The 13,846-nt window shown below is 43.5% G+C and overlaps 1 protein-coding gene across 1 annotated transcript; it reads right to left on the bottom strand.

The window, feature by feature from the left end:
- Positions 1-3,952: 3,952 nt before the first annotated feature.
- LDLRAD1 (low density lipoprotein receptor class A domain containing 1) lies at positions 3,953-13,472 on the bottom strand. Its single transcript, XM_077825375.1, has 6 exons — positions 13,443-13,472; positions 11,857-11,911; positions 7,166-7,306; positions 6,427-6,564; positions 5,574-5,702; positions 3,953-4,239 (listed from the first exon to the last, which is right to left on the bottom strand). Exons 1-6 carry the CDS (start codon positions 13,470-13,472, stop codon positions 4,094-4,096), a joined length of 639 nt encoding a protein of 212 aa, XP_077681501.1. The 3' UTR covers positions 3,953-4,093.
- Positions 13,473-13,846: the final 374 nt, after the last annotated feature.

Raw genomic sequence — 13,846 nt, 5'->3', positions numbered from 1 at the left:
CCCACCTGTGGTTCATTTACATCCTCCCCCCACTTTATCTACAACAACATATAATCCTCACCCCCTGAGGCCTGGGACAGGAGAGGGAGGAGCTCTCTCTGGGCTCTGGTGCTCTCCCCCTCCCCCTCCTTGCCCACTTCCTTCCTGTATCGTGTTCTACTCCCTAAGCTAATGTGTTAACTAATGTTTTAATTATCTCCAAGTCTGACCCATTCTAATCTGTCAATTAGGCGCAGTTTCGTCCCCCACTTTTACTCTGGGGCAATTTAATTGGTGATCCAAGTGCAGGTACTGTCACTGTTGCCCCGCAATGTGTCCCACAGCTCCCGTGCTCACCTGACAAAGATTTTTCTTACCCCACACTCTCCCTCCCTTACCAGAAGGGCTTCCTTGTGGGGTTCTTCCTCTGTATTCAGGATGATTATCCAGGCCCTCCTTATAGGGTCTGCCCTTCTCCACGGGCAGAACACACACTTAGAATTGTGGGGACAACCTCCACCCACTGTTCTGGCCTACAGGTCCTCACACCATTAGCCCTCCAGAGTGCCCCTTGTCCTACTCTCACCCCTTCTGTCTTGTGGTGGGGCCAGTGGGCTCCCCCCCATGCCCCTGGTTCTCCTATTCCACTAAACTGAACCTGAGCTTTTTCCCCTTGGTGTACCTGTCAGGTGGTTCAAAGGGCTACCCAACCCACATTAATGAGCTCAGGTTATCTTTACCCACTGGGCCTATGTCCTTATTTTCCATTCCTGCCCCTTCAGTGTCTCAGGGCTCTCCCCTTATGTCTTGGCATGCATTCTCTTGTCTAGTAGTGTCTACACCTTGCACCTTGTTTTCCTTCCTGTCCCCCTCAGTCTCTAGGGTAACTCTCTTGTCTTGGCTTGTCTCTTCTTGTCAAGAGGCATTTCCCTACCTGGGGCTCCCCAATGTCAGCTTGTCTTCCCAAAAAGAAGGACCTCCAGTTGGTGCCCAACACAATAGGGAGGTGTAACCTATCTACTACCCCTACTTGTTTCCAAGTGAGCATCCCATGGACCTCCGGGGTACCTCTGCCACAGGGCAGTGCTATTTATCTCTATGGACACACACTAATTTCAGACTACCTGGAACCATCCAGTGGGGTTTAACCAATGCCCGCTGGACCAGAAAGCAAGGTGGGGCTGTGTCTACCAGGCCCCTTTAACACTTCCTCCCCACCATCACAGAAATGGTCAACAGTTTATTTTCTTTCCCCTGCCTGAGAATCCCAGCCCAACCACCGACCTTGGCAAAACACCTTGCATTCCATGTATGGACAGCCTCTTTTCAAGTGTCCCCGCTGCCCACTCCCGGTAAAAGGTAAACGTACGAGTACTTGTCAGAGCTTCTCTGGGCTCTTCTCTCTTCTTCTCTATGCACTTCTAGGCAGGGGGTTCCCAACACTTCTTCCCTGGATCTGATCCCCTAAATGGTCGGCCTTCTTTCCTGGGGAAGCCTGCTTCCCCAAACTCCTCTGTCAGTTTAACTGCTTCATCTAAGGTTCCTAGCTGATGCTGTCTGACCCAGACCTGCATGCTCTCGGGGAGGCTCCAAAATCAGAGCGTTCCTAATCTCCCCCACAGTTTGGGTGTCCAGTCTCAGACATCAGACAGCCCATCCATCTCACAGCTTAGAACTTCTGTCCATACTTTTCAGCAGACAGGCCCACCCAATCCAAGATGGCTGCCTTCACCATCTTGTAGTCTGAGGCTTGCTCATATCCACCCTTCCAAAGGTGCCAATTAATGCATTGGGGTCATCCATAGGGGTCATATCTTACAGACGCCAGTCCCTGTACCCGTTTGCCATTCCCTGCCATGGGACTCACTACCTTTGTCATCGCTGCTGCTGCACAGTCGTTTGCTCTTGGATGAAGTCATACAGGCTTTTTTTGCTGTTCTGCCTGCCAGGCGAGCAACACTTGCCTCTCCAGGTGGTGACACTACTGGAAGCTTTGCAAGGTCTTCTGCATTCTTTTTTGTTGTTCCACCAGCCATTGCAGGTTCTCCTCCATTATCCAGGCTGCCAAACCTTTACATCAGGCCCTCCCCTGGAGGCTCTCTGTCCGTCCAGGATCTTACCTGTACAAATCCCCACATGTAAGAGCGTGTCCCCTCCGCTCCTGTCTTTCTCTACGCACTCAGGCTGCTTGGAGACTCTCCGCTCATAGACACCACCCATGGTGTATTTACAGTGTTCCCCCATCACCTTTACAGGTGCAATAATATATAATTCCTCAGGCTACCAAGGCTAGGAAAGGAAGGAGATCTCTCTCAGGCCTGGGCTCTCACAGCCTGCCTCTCTCTCTGGCTCCCCTTGCCACTCCCTTCCTGTCTTGTTCTACTCCCTCGGGTTAATTAGTGCTTTACCTCTCCCCAGCCCATTCTCATCTGTCAAACAAGCACAGCTATCCCCCCGCTTAGCCTGAGGTGATTTAATTGGTGATATAATGATCAGTGTGGGCACTGCTGTTGTTGCCCAACATTCTGACATACACCCCAAAGGCAAACTTGCTTCAATCCATGTTTCCATTTCTCCCTCTGTTCTGGCCCTTATTATTAGCTGAACAATGTACAAACAAAGGAAGATAAGGTCCCTACCATCATAAACTGACCATCCAACTCAGACACATAATACAGGCAAAACAAACAATACTCCACCTGAGGGACCAGTCTGGAAGCCTGACAGAAAGATAGCCTTTAGTAGGTTGTTGCTGAATGGCTTTGCAGGCAAAGTGGTTTTGTGAGGTGGGTTTCTCCTCTCTGCCTTTTCCTCTGTTTGAAATTGTAGCTGTTTCTGTGTTCTGCTTGGTACCTGTGGTCATTCATTTAGGCATCTGGTTTTAGCACTGGGTTTTCTGCTTGGGGATTGTGAAGAGGTCCTGCTCCTAAGTGCTGAAGCACAGAAAGGACATGATGATGGACACTCGAAGTTCAGGGCTAGAAAGGCTCCCATGGTACACTTGCACACGTGCAGAGCTCAGACTGTTCTACCCAACTCTAATGTACACTTCTGTGCTCACCTCACTTTTTGGGGTGGCCCTTTGCCCACCATCGCATCTTGTCCACCTAACCCCCTATAAAATCACTACTATTTCACCGTGGGATGAGCAACTGGGTCTTACACATACACCTGGAGGGACTGCTTTATGATCAGTCACAAAAGGAGATAACACAACGTATACAGTACTGCTAACAAATGGTGTCTCCGTCCCTCACAACAACAAACTGATGGAAGAATACAGGTAACATTTTTATATCACTTATTTTAAAAGCCTTATATTAAAATTCCCCCTCATTTTCACATCAGAAATAGTTCTGCAGAAAAGAAATAGACCCAATTTAATTTCAGGGGATATTTACCACGATTTATTTTTTTAAACAGGTAGACAGCAATGCGACCTGGTTTCATAGAGTTTAGAGCTATAAAAGACTCAGGGAATTTCTCCTCCTTTCATGCTAACAGATTAGTGATCAATTAGCAATGACTGCTGTTATCAAAACCAAAAAGAGTGTGAGGTCACTTATTGGTTTTATTATTATTTTAGTTGATACTTAATCTGTATTTGTCGTTTTTTTCCCTAAAAAGGAAAGAAAAACTGTAATTTCCTGTCTACTGTAATTTCCCTCCTCTCCCTGCAGACTTGCATATACAACTCAACAATCACAACCTCAACCCATAGGTAGCACTTTGTATCTTCAAAGTACTTTACAGGTGGTAACTAGTTTACCATCACCACACCCTGGGAGGTAGAGCAGTATTATTATCCCCATTTTACAGATGGGGAAACCAAGACATAGTAAGGTGAGCGACTTGCCCATGATCTCACAGCGAGTCAGCAACAGACAGGATTAGAACTGTGCGATTCCTAGTTTCCAGTCCTCTGCTGAGTCTGTTATATAGTACTCTTCCTCCTTTCAGTGCTGTTGCATGGTAGTCAGGAAACCACTAGGCCATGCCATTTTCAAACAAAAGCTTCAACCCAGGGTATTAAAGCAGCAGCAGGAGAAGACTAGCAGGTGAGAATGCAGACCATGCCCTGAGGGGGCGTAGCTACCTCTTGGCTCTAGGTACTTCATCTATTGCAGGCATACTCATCGGACCAGTCTGAGCAGTGCTGGATTCTGTCTCGGCAGAGGGCCCTGGGAATGCAGGTGCAATACTCGTAAAACACTGGTGTGCAGCTCCACCACTGAGTCCCGCAAGGAGGGCAGCTAGCCACTAGGGTGAAAAGAAAACAGGGGCCATTGGCTCTTCTGCTTTTCTTACGTTACATTTTAGACTTTACGTTGGCAGATCTGAACTCTCACCTAATAGATATCGAAAATGCACAAGAAAGAAAAGCTTTCACCCAGCACCAGAATATTTAACCTTAAGCAGCCACCTAATTTCTTAGAGGCAGTAGATACGGGTGGGTACACGAACCTGCCATGTAAAAGGGTCCCTTAGTCAGTACTATCTCCAGAAGTCAGGGACAGTTAGCTACCAGTGAGAGGAGCAGCCAGTTAACATTCATGACATACAAATGCCATTACTCAAATGTTACTATCTGTATATCTGAAACTAGCTTCTCTAGATGCAGCTGCTGCTATGCATCAGTTCAGGTCTGCATGTTGTGGCTGAGATTTTCAAAACAGGCTAGGTGATTTAGATACACAATTCCATTAATTTCAGCGGAAGATGTGTCTGCCTTTCCTAGGCTGCTTTGAAAATCCTAACCTTTAGCTTCAATTTTCAAATAGGCACCTTTTTAGGTGTTAAATTCCAGCTGGCTCTTAGTAAGCTGCTGTTCATAAGAATCAGCCATTAGTTTTGAATTTAGGCAGCTGGTTACAGTCATTCTTTGAGAGAAAATCAATCCAAAGTCAGCGTACACCAGAGAATGAATGGCTCAGGGAATTGGCAATGGGCTATGAAGCCTTTCACCTCTAGGTTGTAAGTCTGAATATGGCCCAAGTTGTTAGTGATCAAGAGTTATTAGCATCAGATGTCTGCTTGGCAGCGTATGTGACATTAAATTGGTGGTGACAATCCAGTGACCATTGAACAGATGTCTACATAACAAAACCACCATATCTGGCATGCTTGTTGACAGTCTCAGCAGACAGACCAAGGACTGAGAGGGTCATAGCACCTGAATGAAGGGCAAGGTTGAAGTAGCTTTGTGGGATGACTTGAAGAAGTCTGCACTGTTGTTACTCACATTCTATCTATCTCAGGGGTTCTCAAACTGGGGGTCGGGACCCTTCAGGGAGTTGTGAGGTTATTACATGAGGGATTGCGATCTGTCAGTCTCCACTCCAAACCCAGCTTTGCCTCCAGCATTTATAATGGTGTTATAAATTAAAAACACTTTTTTATATATTTAAGGGGGAAATCACACTCGGAGGCTTGCTGTGTGAAAGGGGTCACCAGTACAAAAGTTTGAGAACCACTGATCTATCTTGTGGGTAAAAGGAGGATGTCAGTCTCTGAGATTGTCAGTCCACCATCCTTTACAAACACCAAGCCCTTCAACTATTTTTTACATCAGTGAAAAGAAGTGGCTGACTTACAGGCCCCCTTTTCATCAGAACAGTCTCCACAGTCATTTGCGCCATTACACTTCTTATCAGCATAGATCCAGTGTACAGGGTTGCTGCAGCGGAAGATCAAGTATCCTGGAAGGCTACTGGGCAAATCATCTACAAGATGAGACACCTGAAGATGGTGAAATGTTCTGACTTCACTCAACAACAGTTGGACATAAATATAATGGCTGAGAAACCAATTATTAACTATTAATATTATTTTACACTTCTATGTTCTCCTTCCATGCAAAGATCTCAAAGCACGTGAAAAATATTAAACTACATGACCCCCCTGGTAGATGGAGGGAAATGTGCTTATTCCCCATTTAAAAATAGGGAAACTGAGGTACTGAGCGTGTAAGTGACTTGCCCAAAGTCTCATGGGAAGTTTGCCTCAGAGCCAGGTGTACAGACCAGATCTCCTGGTTCCCTGTCCGCTGCTTTAACAAGACCATCTGTTCTGTCACTGACTTACCCATAAATCAAAACCAGATCTTCCACATGCTAACACGATGCTCTGTCACTAGGGCCATTTAATCATATTATGAATAACTTCATCAAAGGAGGAGGGAGGCCTCATGATTAAGGCTCACAAGGGCAAATCAAGGGACCTGGACGCTTCTGTTTCTGGTTCTCCACAGACTCCTGGTGCAGCCTTGAACAAACTGGTCATTCAGCAGCTGGGTTATGAAGAGTTCTGTTCAGTTATTCTGTGCTAAAGTATGGAGCTTTGAGTATGGGGGAACATGAGGAAACCAGGGGTTGTGAGGAGCATGCACAGGAGGACTGGAGAAACCATCACAGGGAGAAGATGTTGAAAAAAAAAAAAAAAGCTTACTACATAATTTCTCCTGCTCATCCTCTCCATTAACACACTCTCTGATTCTGTTGCAGATCCTACTGGCTGGAAGGCAAGTCACTCTATCATCACATAAAAAGCCAGTCTGGTTACCTGAAGTCACACAGAAACGGTTCACTGAAAAGAAATCAGGACATAAATGAGCTTAGATACTGATTGATCTAACTAGGGTGATCAGATTTTACAGGGACAGTCCTGATACTTGGGGCTTTGTCTTATATAGGTGCCTAATACCTCCCACCCATCTTGATTTATCACAATTGCTCTCTGGTCACCAGATCTAACAGACATTTCCACATTCACCAAGAGCACAAGGCCCAGACCAAAAAGATATTTTTAACCAGAAGAAAAAAATTAAGAACTTCAGGAATTCAGTTGCCACCCTGGAACTGACCAGCGGTCTATTTATACATGGATCCTACCTGCTAACATGCTCTTCTACATTAGAGGCCTAAGTGTATTAAAATGTGATTAAGCCACCCACACAAAGTACTAGAGATTTACAACAATCCTATTAAACATCCAAGGACAAGTGTACATTCCGAGTAGTGCGCGTCACCAAGAGTTTGGAATGGAGCAAATTCATCTCTCTCCTTCTCTTCCTCTCCCGTCTCCAGGCTTCAAGTGGCGCCTTCTATGTCTAACTTATTGAAAAAATGGCAGCACTTTGGCTGGAGGTTCACTAACTTGTTTAGACAGAAAAAAATACCAGACTGACCTGGAGTGGGTGGTGGGAGTCCAAATGTGACGGCAAAACCAATGACAGCACCTACGACGCCGAGTGCAAGCAGCGCAATAATGGAGATACAGAGGCATCTTCGAGTACAACTTAAACATGCCCTGCATTCATGGCAGTGATCTGTGACAATAAAAGGGACCTAAATGTCAGAGGATTCACAAATGACGAGCAGGGGTTAAAGTGAGTTGAACATTGTAAACTGCAGTTTAGGCAAACAGACTGCAAAATTCTCACATTCATTCATTATTCAAAGTTATTCCCTAAGTTTTTGAGCAAAGAAGAACTGGAAATATTTGAAATTCAAAACATGTGCTGTGTTGGTTAGTTTCATGGATCACATGATATCATTTTTGTTACATGATTGACTGTCTTATGGTACTGGGTAACAAAAGCGCACATACTGGCAAGTATAATTTAAAATTGAGAATTCTCTTTATTGTTGGTTACTATTTAGAATGTCCTTTCGGTGAACATCTGAGCTTAACATTTGGTTTCATAACTACTTATTATTATTTGTATAGTGGTGTTGCCTAGAAACCCTCGTCACGGACCAGGACCTCATTGTGGCACGCACTGCACAGACACAAAACAAAAAGATGCTCCACGCGCCAAAGAGCTGACTCGTGCTAACTAAGCTTGTTCACTAGAATATTTCCAGCAAAACGAACACAACAGGAGTTGAACTCAGTCAGAGCAAATTTAGGTTTAAAAATTAATGTGAACATTCACCAAAGTTTTTTTACACCTCAGCTCTGCTTCTAATATCTCAAAAATCTATGAGCATAATCAGTTATTAAGGATTTAGTCTGTGTGTTCTCTCTCTGTCAACACACTCCTTAGTAATGCTGTCAGTGCCAGCAGACCAGTGACACAGTAAGTTGAAACAGAGGCGATAATGTGCAAGAACTGAATGAAAGGTTAAATTCAAAACTATACCGAACATATTCAAGTGGACTGTGAAATGAGAAGAACTTTGCTCCCCTACAGTATCTTTCCTCAAGGAAGCTCAAAGCCCTTTACAAAGGTGACGGGGGCTACTCTAATAAAACCTAAAGTAAAGCAAGCTATTGTCATTTTACAGGTGAGGGTAACTAAGGCACAGGAGAGTTAAATAACAGAGAAAGTCCAAGGTAGGGCTAGGAGTAGATCCCCAGGAGAAATGCTGGCCCATTAAATGAGTGGCAAAACTCTCATCAACATCAATGAATTCTTTGCATCAGTGTTCACCGCAGAGGGTGTGAGGGAAATCCCCACACCTGAGATGTACTTTTTAGATGACAAATCTGAGGAGCTGTCCCAGACTGAGGTGTCAATAGAGATGGATTTGGAACAAACTGCGAAATTAAAAAGTAATAAGCAGGGCTCTACCAAATTCTCTGCCATAAAAAATGCGTCACAGACTGTGAAATCTGATCTTTTGTGTGCTTTTACCCTTTGTTATACAGATTTCATGGGGAGATCAGCAGTTCTCAAATTGGGGGTCCTGACCCAAAAGGGAGTTGCAGGGGGGGGGGGTCGCAGTATTGCCACCCTTACTTCTGCGCTGCCTTCAGAACTGAGCGGCTGCAAAGTGGCAGCTGTTAGCCAGGCGCTCAGCTCTGAAAGCAGCGCCCCACCAGCAGCAGTGCAGAAGGAAGAGTGGCCAGACCACACCGTGCCATCCTGACTTGTGCACTGTTGCTGGCGGCAGCTCTGCTTTCAGAGCTGGGCTCCTGGCCAGCAGCTGCTGCTCTCCTGCCGCCCAGCTCTGTAGGCAGCACCACCCCCAGCAGCAGCGCACAAGTAAGGGTAGTAGTACAGCAACCCCCCTTAAAATAACCTTGTGACCCCCCCCACATTCCTTTTTGGGTCAGGACACCTACAATTACAACACTGATATAAATAGCTGAATTCAAGAAATTTATGATGTTTAAAATCCTATGACCATGAAATTGACCGAAATGGACTGTGAATTTGGTAGCGCCGTAGTAATAAGTCACCAGGACTAGATGTATTGAATTCTGTAGGAACTCAAATATGAAATTGCAGAATCACTAACTGTGATATGTAACCCAATGCTTAAAATCAGCCTCTGTACCAGATAATGGAAGACAGCTAACGTAATGCTGATTTTTAAAAAAGGACTCCAGAAGCAATCCTGGCAATTACAGGTCGGTAAGCCTCACTTCAGTACCAGGCAAATTGGCTGAAACTGTAGCGAAGAACAGAATTATCAAACACATCGATGAATACAAAATGTTGGGGAAGAGTCAAAATGGCTTTTGTAAAGGGAAATCATGCCTCACCAATCAATGGAAAGAGGTAAATAGCAGAGTGCCCCAAGGATCTGTATAGGGACCAGTGCTGCTCAAATTATTCATCAATGATCAATTATTCATCAAAGGGGAAATAGTGAAGTGGCAAAGTTTGCAGGCAATACAAAATTACTCAAGATAGTTAAGTCCAAAGCTGGCTGCAAGGAGGTACAAAGGGATCTTGCTAAACTAGGTGCCTGGGCAACAAAATGGCAGATGAAGTTCAATGTTGATAAATGCAAAATAATGCACGTGGGAAACCATAATCCCAACTATACATAAAAAAGATGGGGTCTAAAGTAGTTGTTCCCACTCAAGAAAGAGATCTCGGAGTCATCATAGAAGTTCTCTGAAAACATCTGTTCAATGTGCAGCAGCCATCAAAAAATCTAACAGAATATTAGGAACCATTAAGGAAAGGGATAGATAATAAAATAGAAAAGTTTATAATGCCACTATCTAAATCCATGGTACCCCACATCACAAATACTGCGTGCAGTTCTGCTTGCCCCATCTCAACAAAAATATGTTAGAATTGGAAAAGATACAGAGAAGCAAAAAAAAATGATTAGGGGTATAGAACAACTTCCACATGAGGACAGATTAAAAACTAAAGGGGAATATGATAGAGGTCTATAAAGTCATAAATGGCGTGGAGAAAAAGTGTTATTTACCTCTTCACATAACATAAGAACATGGGATCACCCAATGAAATTAATAGGCAGCTGGTTTAAACAAAACACAACACACAGTCAACCTGTGGAACTCATTGCCAGGGGATGTTGTGAAGGCCAAAAGTATACTGGGTTCAAAAAAGAATTAGATACATTCATGGAAGATAGGTCCTTCAATGGTTATTAGTCAAGATAGTCAGGGATGCAACCCCATTCTCTGAGTGTCCCTAAACCTATGACTGACAGAAACCAGGACTGGATGACAGGGGATGGATCACTCAATAATCCCTCTTCAGTTCATTCCTTCTGAAGCATCTGGCACAGGTCATTGTAGGAAGACAGGATACTGGGCGAGATGGACCATTAGTCTGACCCAGTACAGCTATTTTTATGTCCTAATGGAGCAGGATGTTCCCTTAGGATATCAAGACTCCTACTCTCACCACTAGCATGTTACATTCTGCTATAGGGACCGAGCCAATACTAATGAGAAATTGTTACAGAATAGACCCTCACAATGACTACTTAAAGACCAGAGAAAAGAATTAGAGAGTTGGGGTTGTAATAGACCATTTAAAAAAAAAAGAAAAAACAAAGCAAAACCTAGGAAATGAAATGCTAAAACTGCATTTTTACAACCTTAAGGTTGCACAGTTAAGTGCCCAAAAGTCAGGAAATGTGCAAGTTAAAGCTGACCACAAACCCTTAGCTCTGTTCCCTATACACCATATTATGTCTACAAATTCAGCGTCACACTTCCATAGCATCACACGTTTCTAAAGTAATGGGGGGAAAAAAAACCCTTATTTCAGTATGTTGTTTGAGAAACAGTATGTAATCACATAATTAAAGACTGTCATAAGACATCAGTCCAAAGGAGTAGAATGCATGTTCCACCTTATTTTTTTCTGACCGTGAGTGTTTATTGGCAAAATTGTAATGTTGCATTAACATAGTGTTTGCATTTAATTAGCAATTTGTCAAGTGCCAGCTGTGCTCAGTGGTGTACAAACAGGAATGAAAGCATGGTCTTTGCCCCACTGTTGTTGAGATTTTGGCCCCATTTGAAACACTCACAATTCACCTTTGTACAAAGAGTACACAGGGAACAGTTCATCTCCAAAGGCAAACATTTCAGAAAATCATGAGCATGTGAAAATAGAACGTGTGTTTATGACAGGAAAGTGTTTACAAACATTAAGTATAATGACTGCAACCAATGTTACCACTGTGAGAATTATAGCAATAAAGTGCCATTGCTTCCCGACTTTCAAATATTTCCTACTGAATTTTATTATTTTCACATTTTTATTTTTAAATGGACAATAAACAACAATGGCTGAAGTTGGCAATGCAGATGTCACCCAGATGAGTATAGGACATTGTTTTTTTGAAATACATGAAGAACTTGCAGGGCGTTTAGACATTCTTCATGAGTCTCTTCCTTCACAAAAAGATTCCGTTGCTACAAGATGTTGCATGCAGTACTATGTACCAAATAGCATGCCATTTCCAGACCAGAAAGAGGCAGTTTATACCCATCAGTCTTATATTCTAGACAGTTTTCCTATCATTAGTAAAAGAAAAGCCACTCAAGAGACTGTAAAACATTACATTCTTCTTATCCACATAATATAAAATACAAGTATCTATTGATTTCTACTTTCTTTACCAAGCCACTCAATTATACTTTGTTAATTACCTCTTTCTTCAGGGGAGAACTTTGTTGAATCAAATGAGATTCTACCAAAATTTCTCTATAAAAAACAGAAATAAAATACATAGCTTAAAGAAGCAATGTTTACAGGTAATTTCAAATACTGTTAGTTACATTTTTCTGGTGCTTCTGTGTCATTTTATACAGGAATACATTTTATACATCTCATTACCTTTACATAAAAAGAAAGATCATTTCATCTTAAAATGTGGAAGATATTTCATTAACAAAATGGTTGCTAGATTGTCTTTGCATCTCATTCACCCATTTGTAAAGCAAAAGCTAATGAAATTTCAGCATTTAAGATAAATGTTTTTCTTTTGGTGGAATTACTTTTATTTATAAACTATTAGATATTGTACAGCAACCAGCAGGAAAGAGGCCAGACAAACTGAATGCATATCAGCATTCTTTAAAAAAAGTCATTACATTTATCAAAGGAGATAAAATTACCTGAGGATGAGTTCTGCTCATATTTAGGTAGAGCCACAATGTTTTACTTAGTAGTAGTTGTAAAAGCCTTGGAATTTTTTTCCAGGACAGGGTTCAGCCATGCCATTTACAGGCAGATCGTCTTTCAGATGGCTCTGTTTTAATAGGAGTCTACACCGTGAAGGGCACTGCTGCAGTGTTACCTGGTTACTAAGAGAAACAGAGGTAGACAGGAAAGAGTCATTCTAATCTATAGTCATACACATATGATACAGGGCCTGATGGATGGCAGGAGAGGCAGCATCAGCATTTTCTCTGGCTCTGGGCGGAAGTGAGAGGGAGTTGGGTGGTCATAGCCTGGTCCCTAGTGGACACATTAGAAAACACCACACTGCTCAGCACAACTAAAGCTGTACTTGGAGCTGGGCTGGCAGGGCGGGAGGAGCTTTGGCAGAGCTGCAGGAAAGGCTGCGGTCTGTCTGCATTAGCTGGCCCCAGCCAGAACGTTGAGTGTCACTGTGTTAACAAACAACCTTGAAGTTATTGTGTGCTGTAGACACTAAGTAACTGCCATAGAGCGTTGGTGTGGGATTTCTGGAAGTGCTTGTCACCGGCCTGACTTTGCTCCCACTGAAGTGCGTGTACAGCTCCCACTGCCTGCCGTGGGAGCAGAGGCCCAGAGGCACTTTGGAAAAGCCCGTCCTTCTGACCTTGCCCATCTGAATCCATTTTTCATCTTTCTGCCTTCATTGTCAGGGAAAGACGCTCCCTTTGGTTTGCAGGAAAGTGCTAGAAAGGAAATAGACAGCAGTGCCATGATATGCGGCCCCAAGCTGAAAGGGAGATTAAAGCAACCAAGGACAATTGTGTGTGGCAGGTAGGAAAGGGACAGATCCTTTCCCCAAAACAAAGACACCATTAAAGACCCTCCTCCCTCATGGAATCCCAGAGCCCAGTCGCCAGCCCTAGCCCAGATATCCACAGTGCAATTTTGTAGCCCTGTGAGCACATAAGATTTATTGCTTGGCCCAAACATACAGCAAACATTGAATGAGAAGGTCATGCTTCATTTGTGATGAGATTCTAGGTGATGCAGCAGTTTCCATATATTTAAGCACCTTGGGCTACCCTTTACCTACCAAGTTGAAATTTCCAGGCCCATAGCACATCTTAGGTCAGCCTCTGGCTCACATTTATGCTCCCCTAATAGTTCAAGATTGCCCTTGCAGTCTCAACAACATGATAGATACTGTCCAGGCATAAAGGGCTAGTTCCTGCCCCTGCAAGGTTTACGGCCTAAATGACTGTTCTAGGAGAACATACTCTGGCAGGGGGAAGCAGACTGGTGCCCTAGAAGTTTGTTAAAGATACACCATACAAACCATTTATGGAAATACTACATATAGCCAAAACATTGATCCAGCGGTTTAAGGAGTTTTGTAATATCCTCAATTGGGGTTGCTGTTCCTCTTTGGGAAGACTACTACGTTGAAAAAACAAAGCCACAAGCGGCTTGGCATGCTGTCTCCTTGCAGTTTTCGAT

Source organism: Eretmochelys imbricata, chromosome 8, assembly GCF_965152235.1.
Source record: "Eretmochelys imbricata isolate rEreImb1 chromosome 8, rEreImb1.hap1, whole genome shotgun sequence".
NCBI classification, from domain to species: Eukaryota; Metazoa; Chordata; order Testudines; family Cheloniidae; genus Eretmochelys; species Eretmochelys imbricata.
Note: the sequence above shows the minus strand (reverse complement) of the source record. Positions and strands in the feature narration are given on the sequence as shown.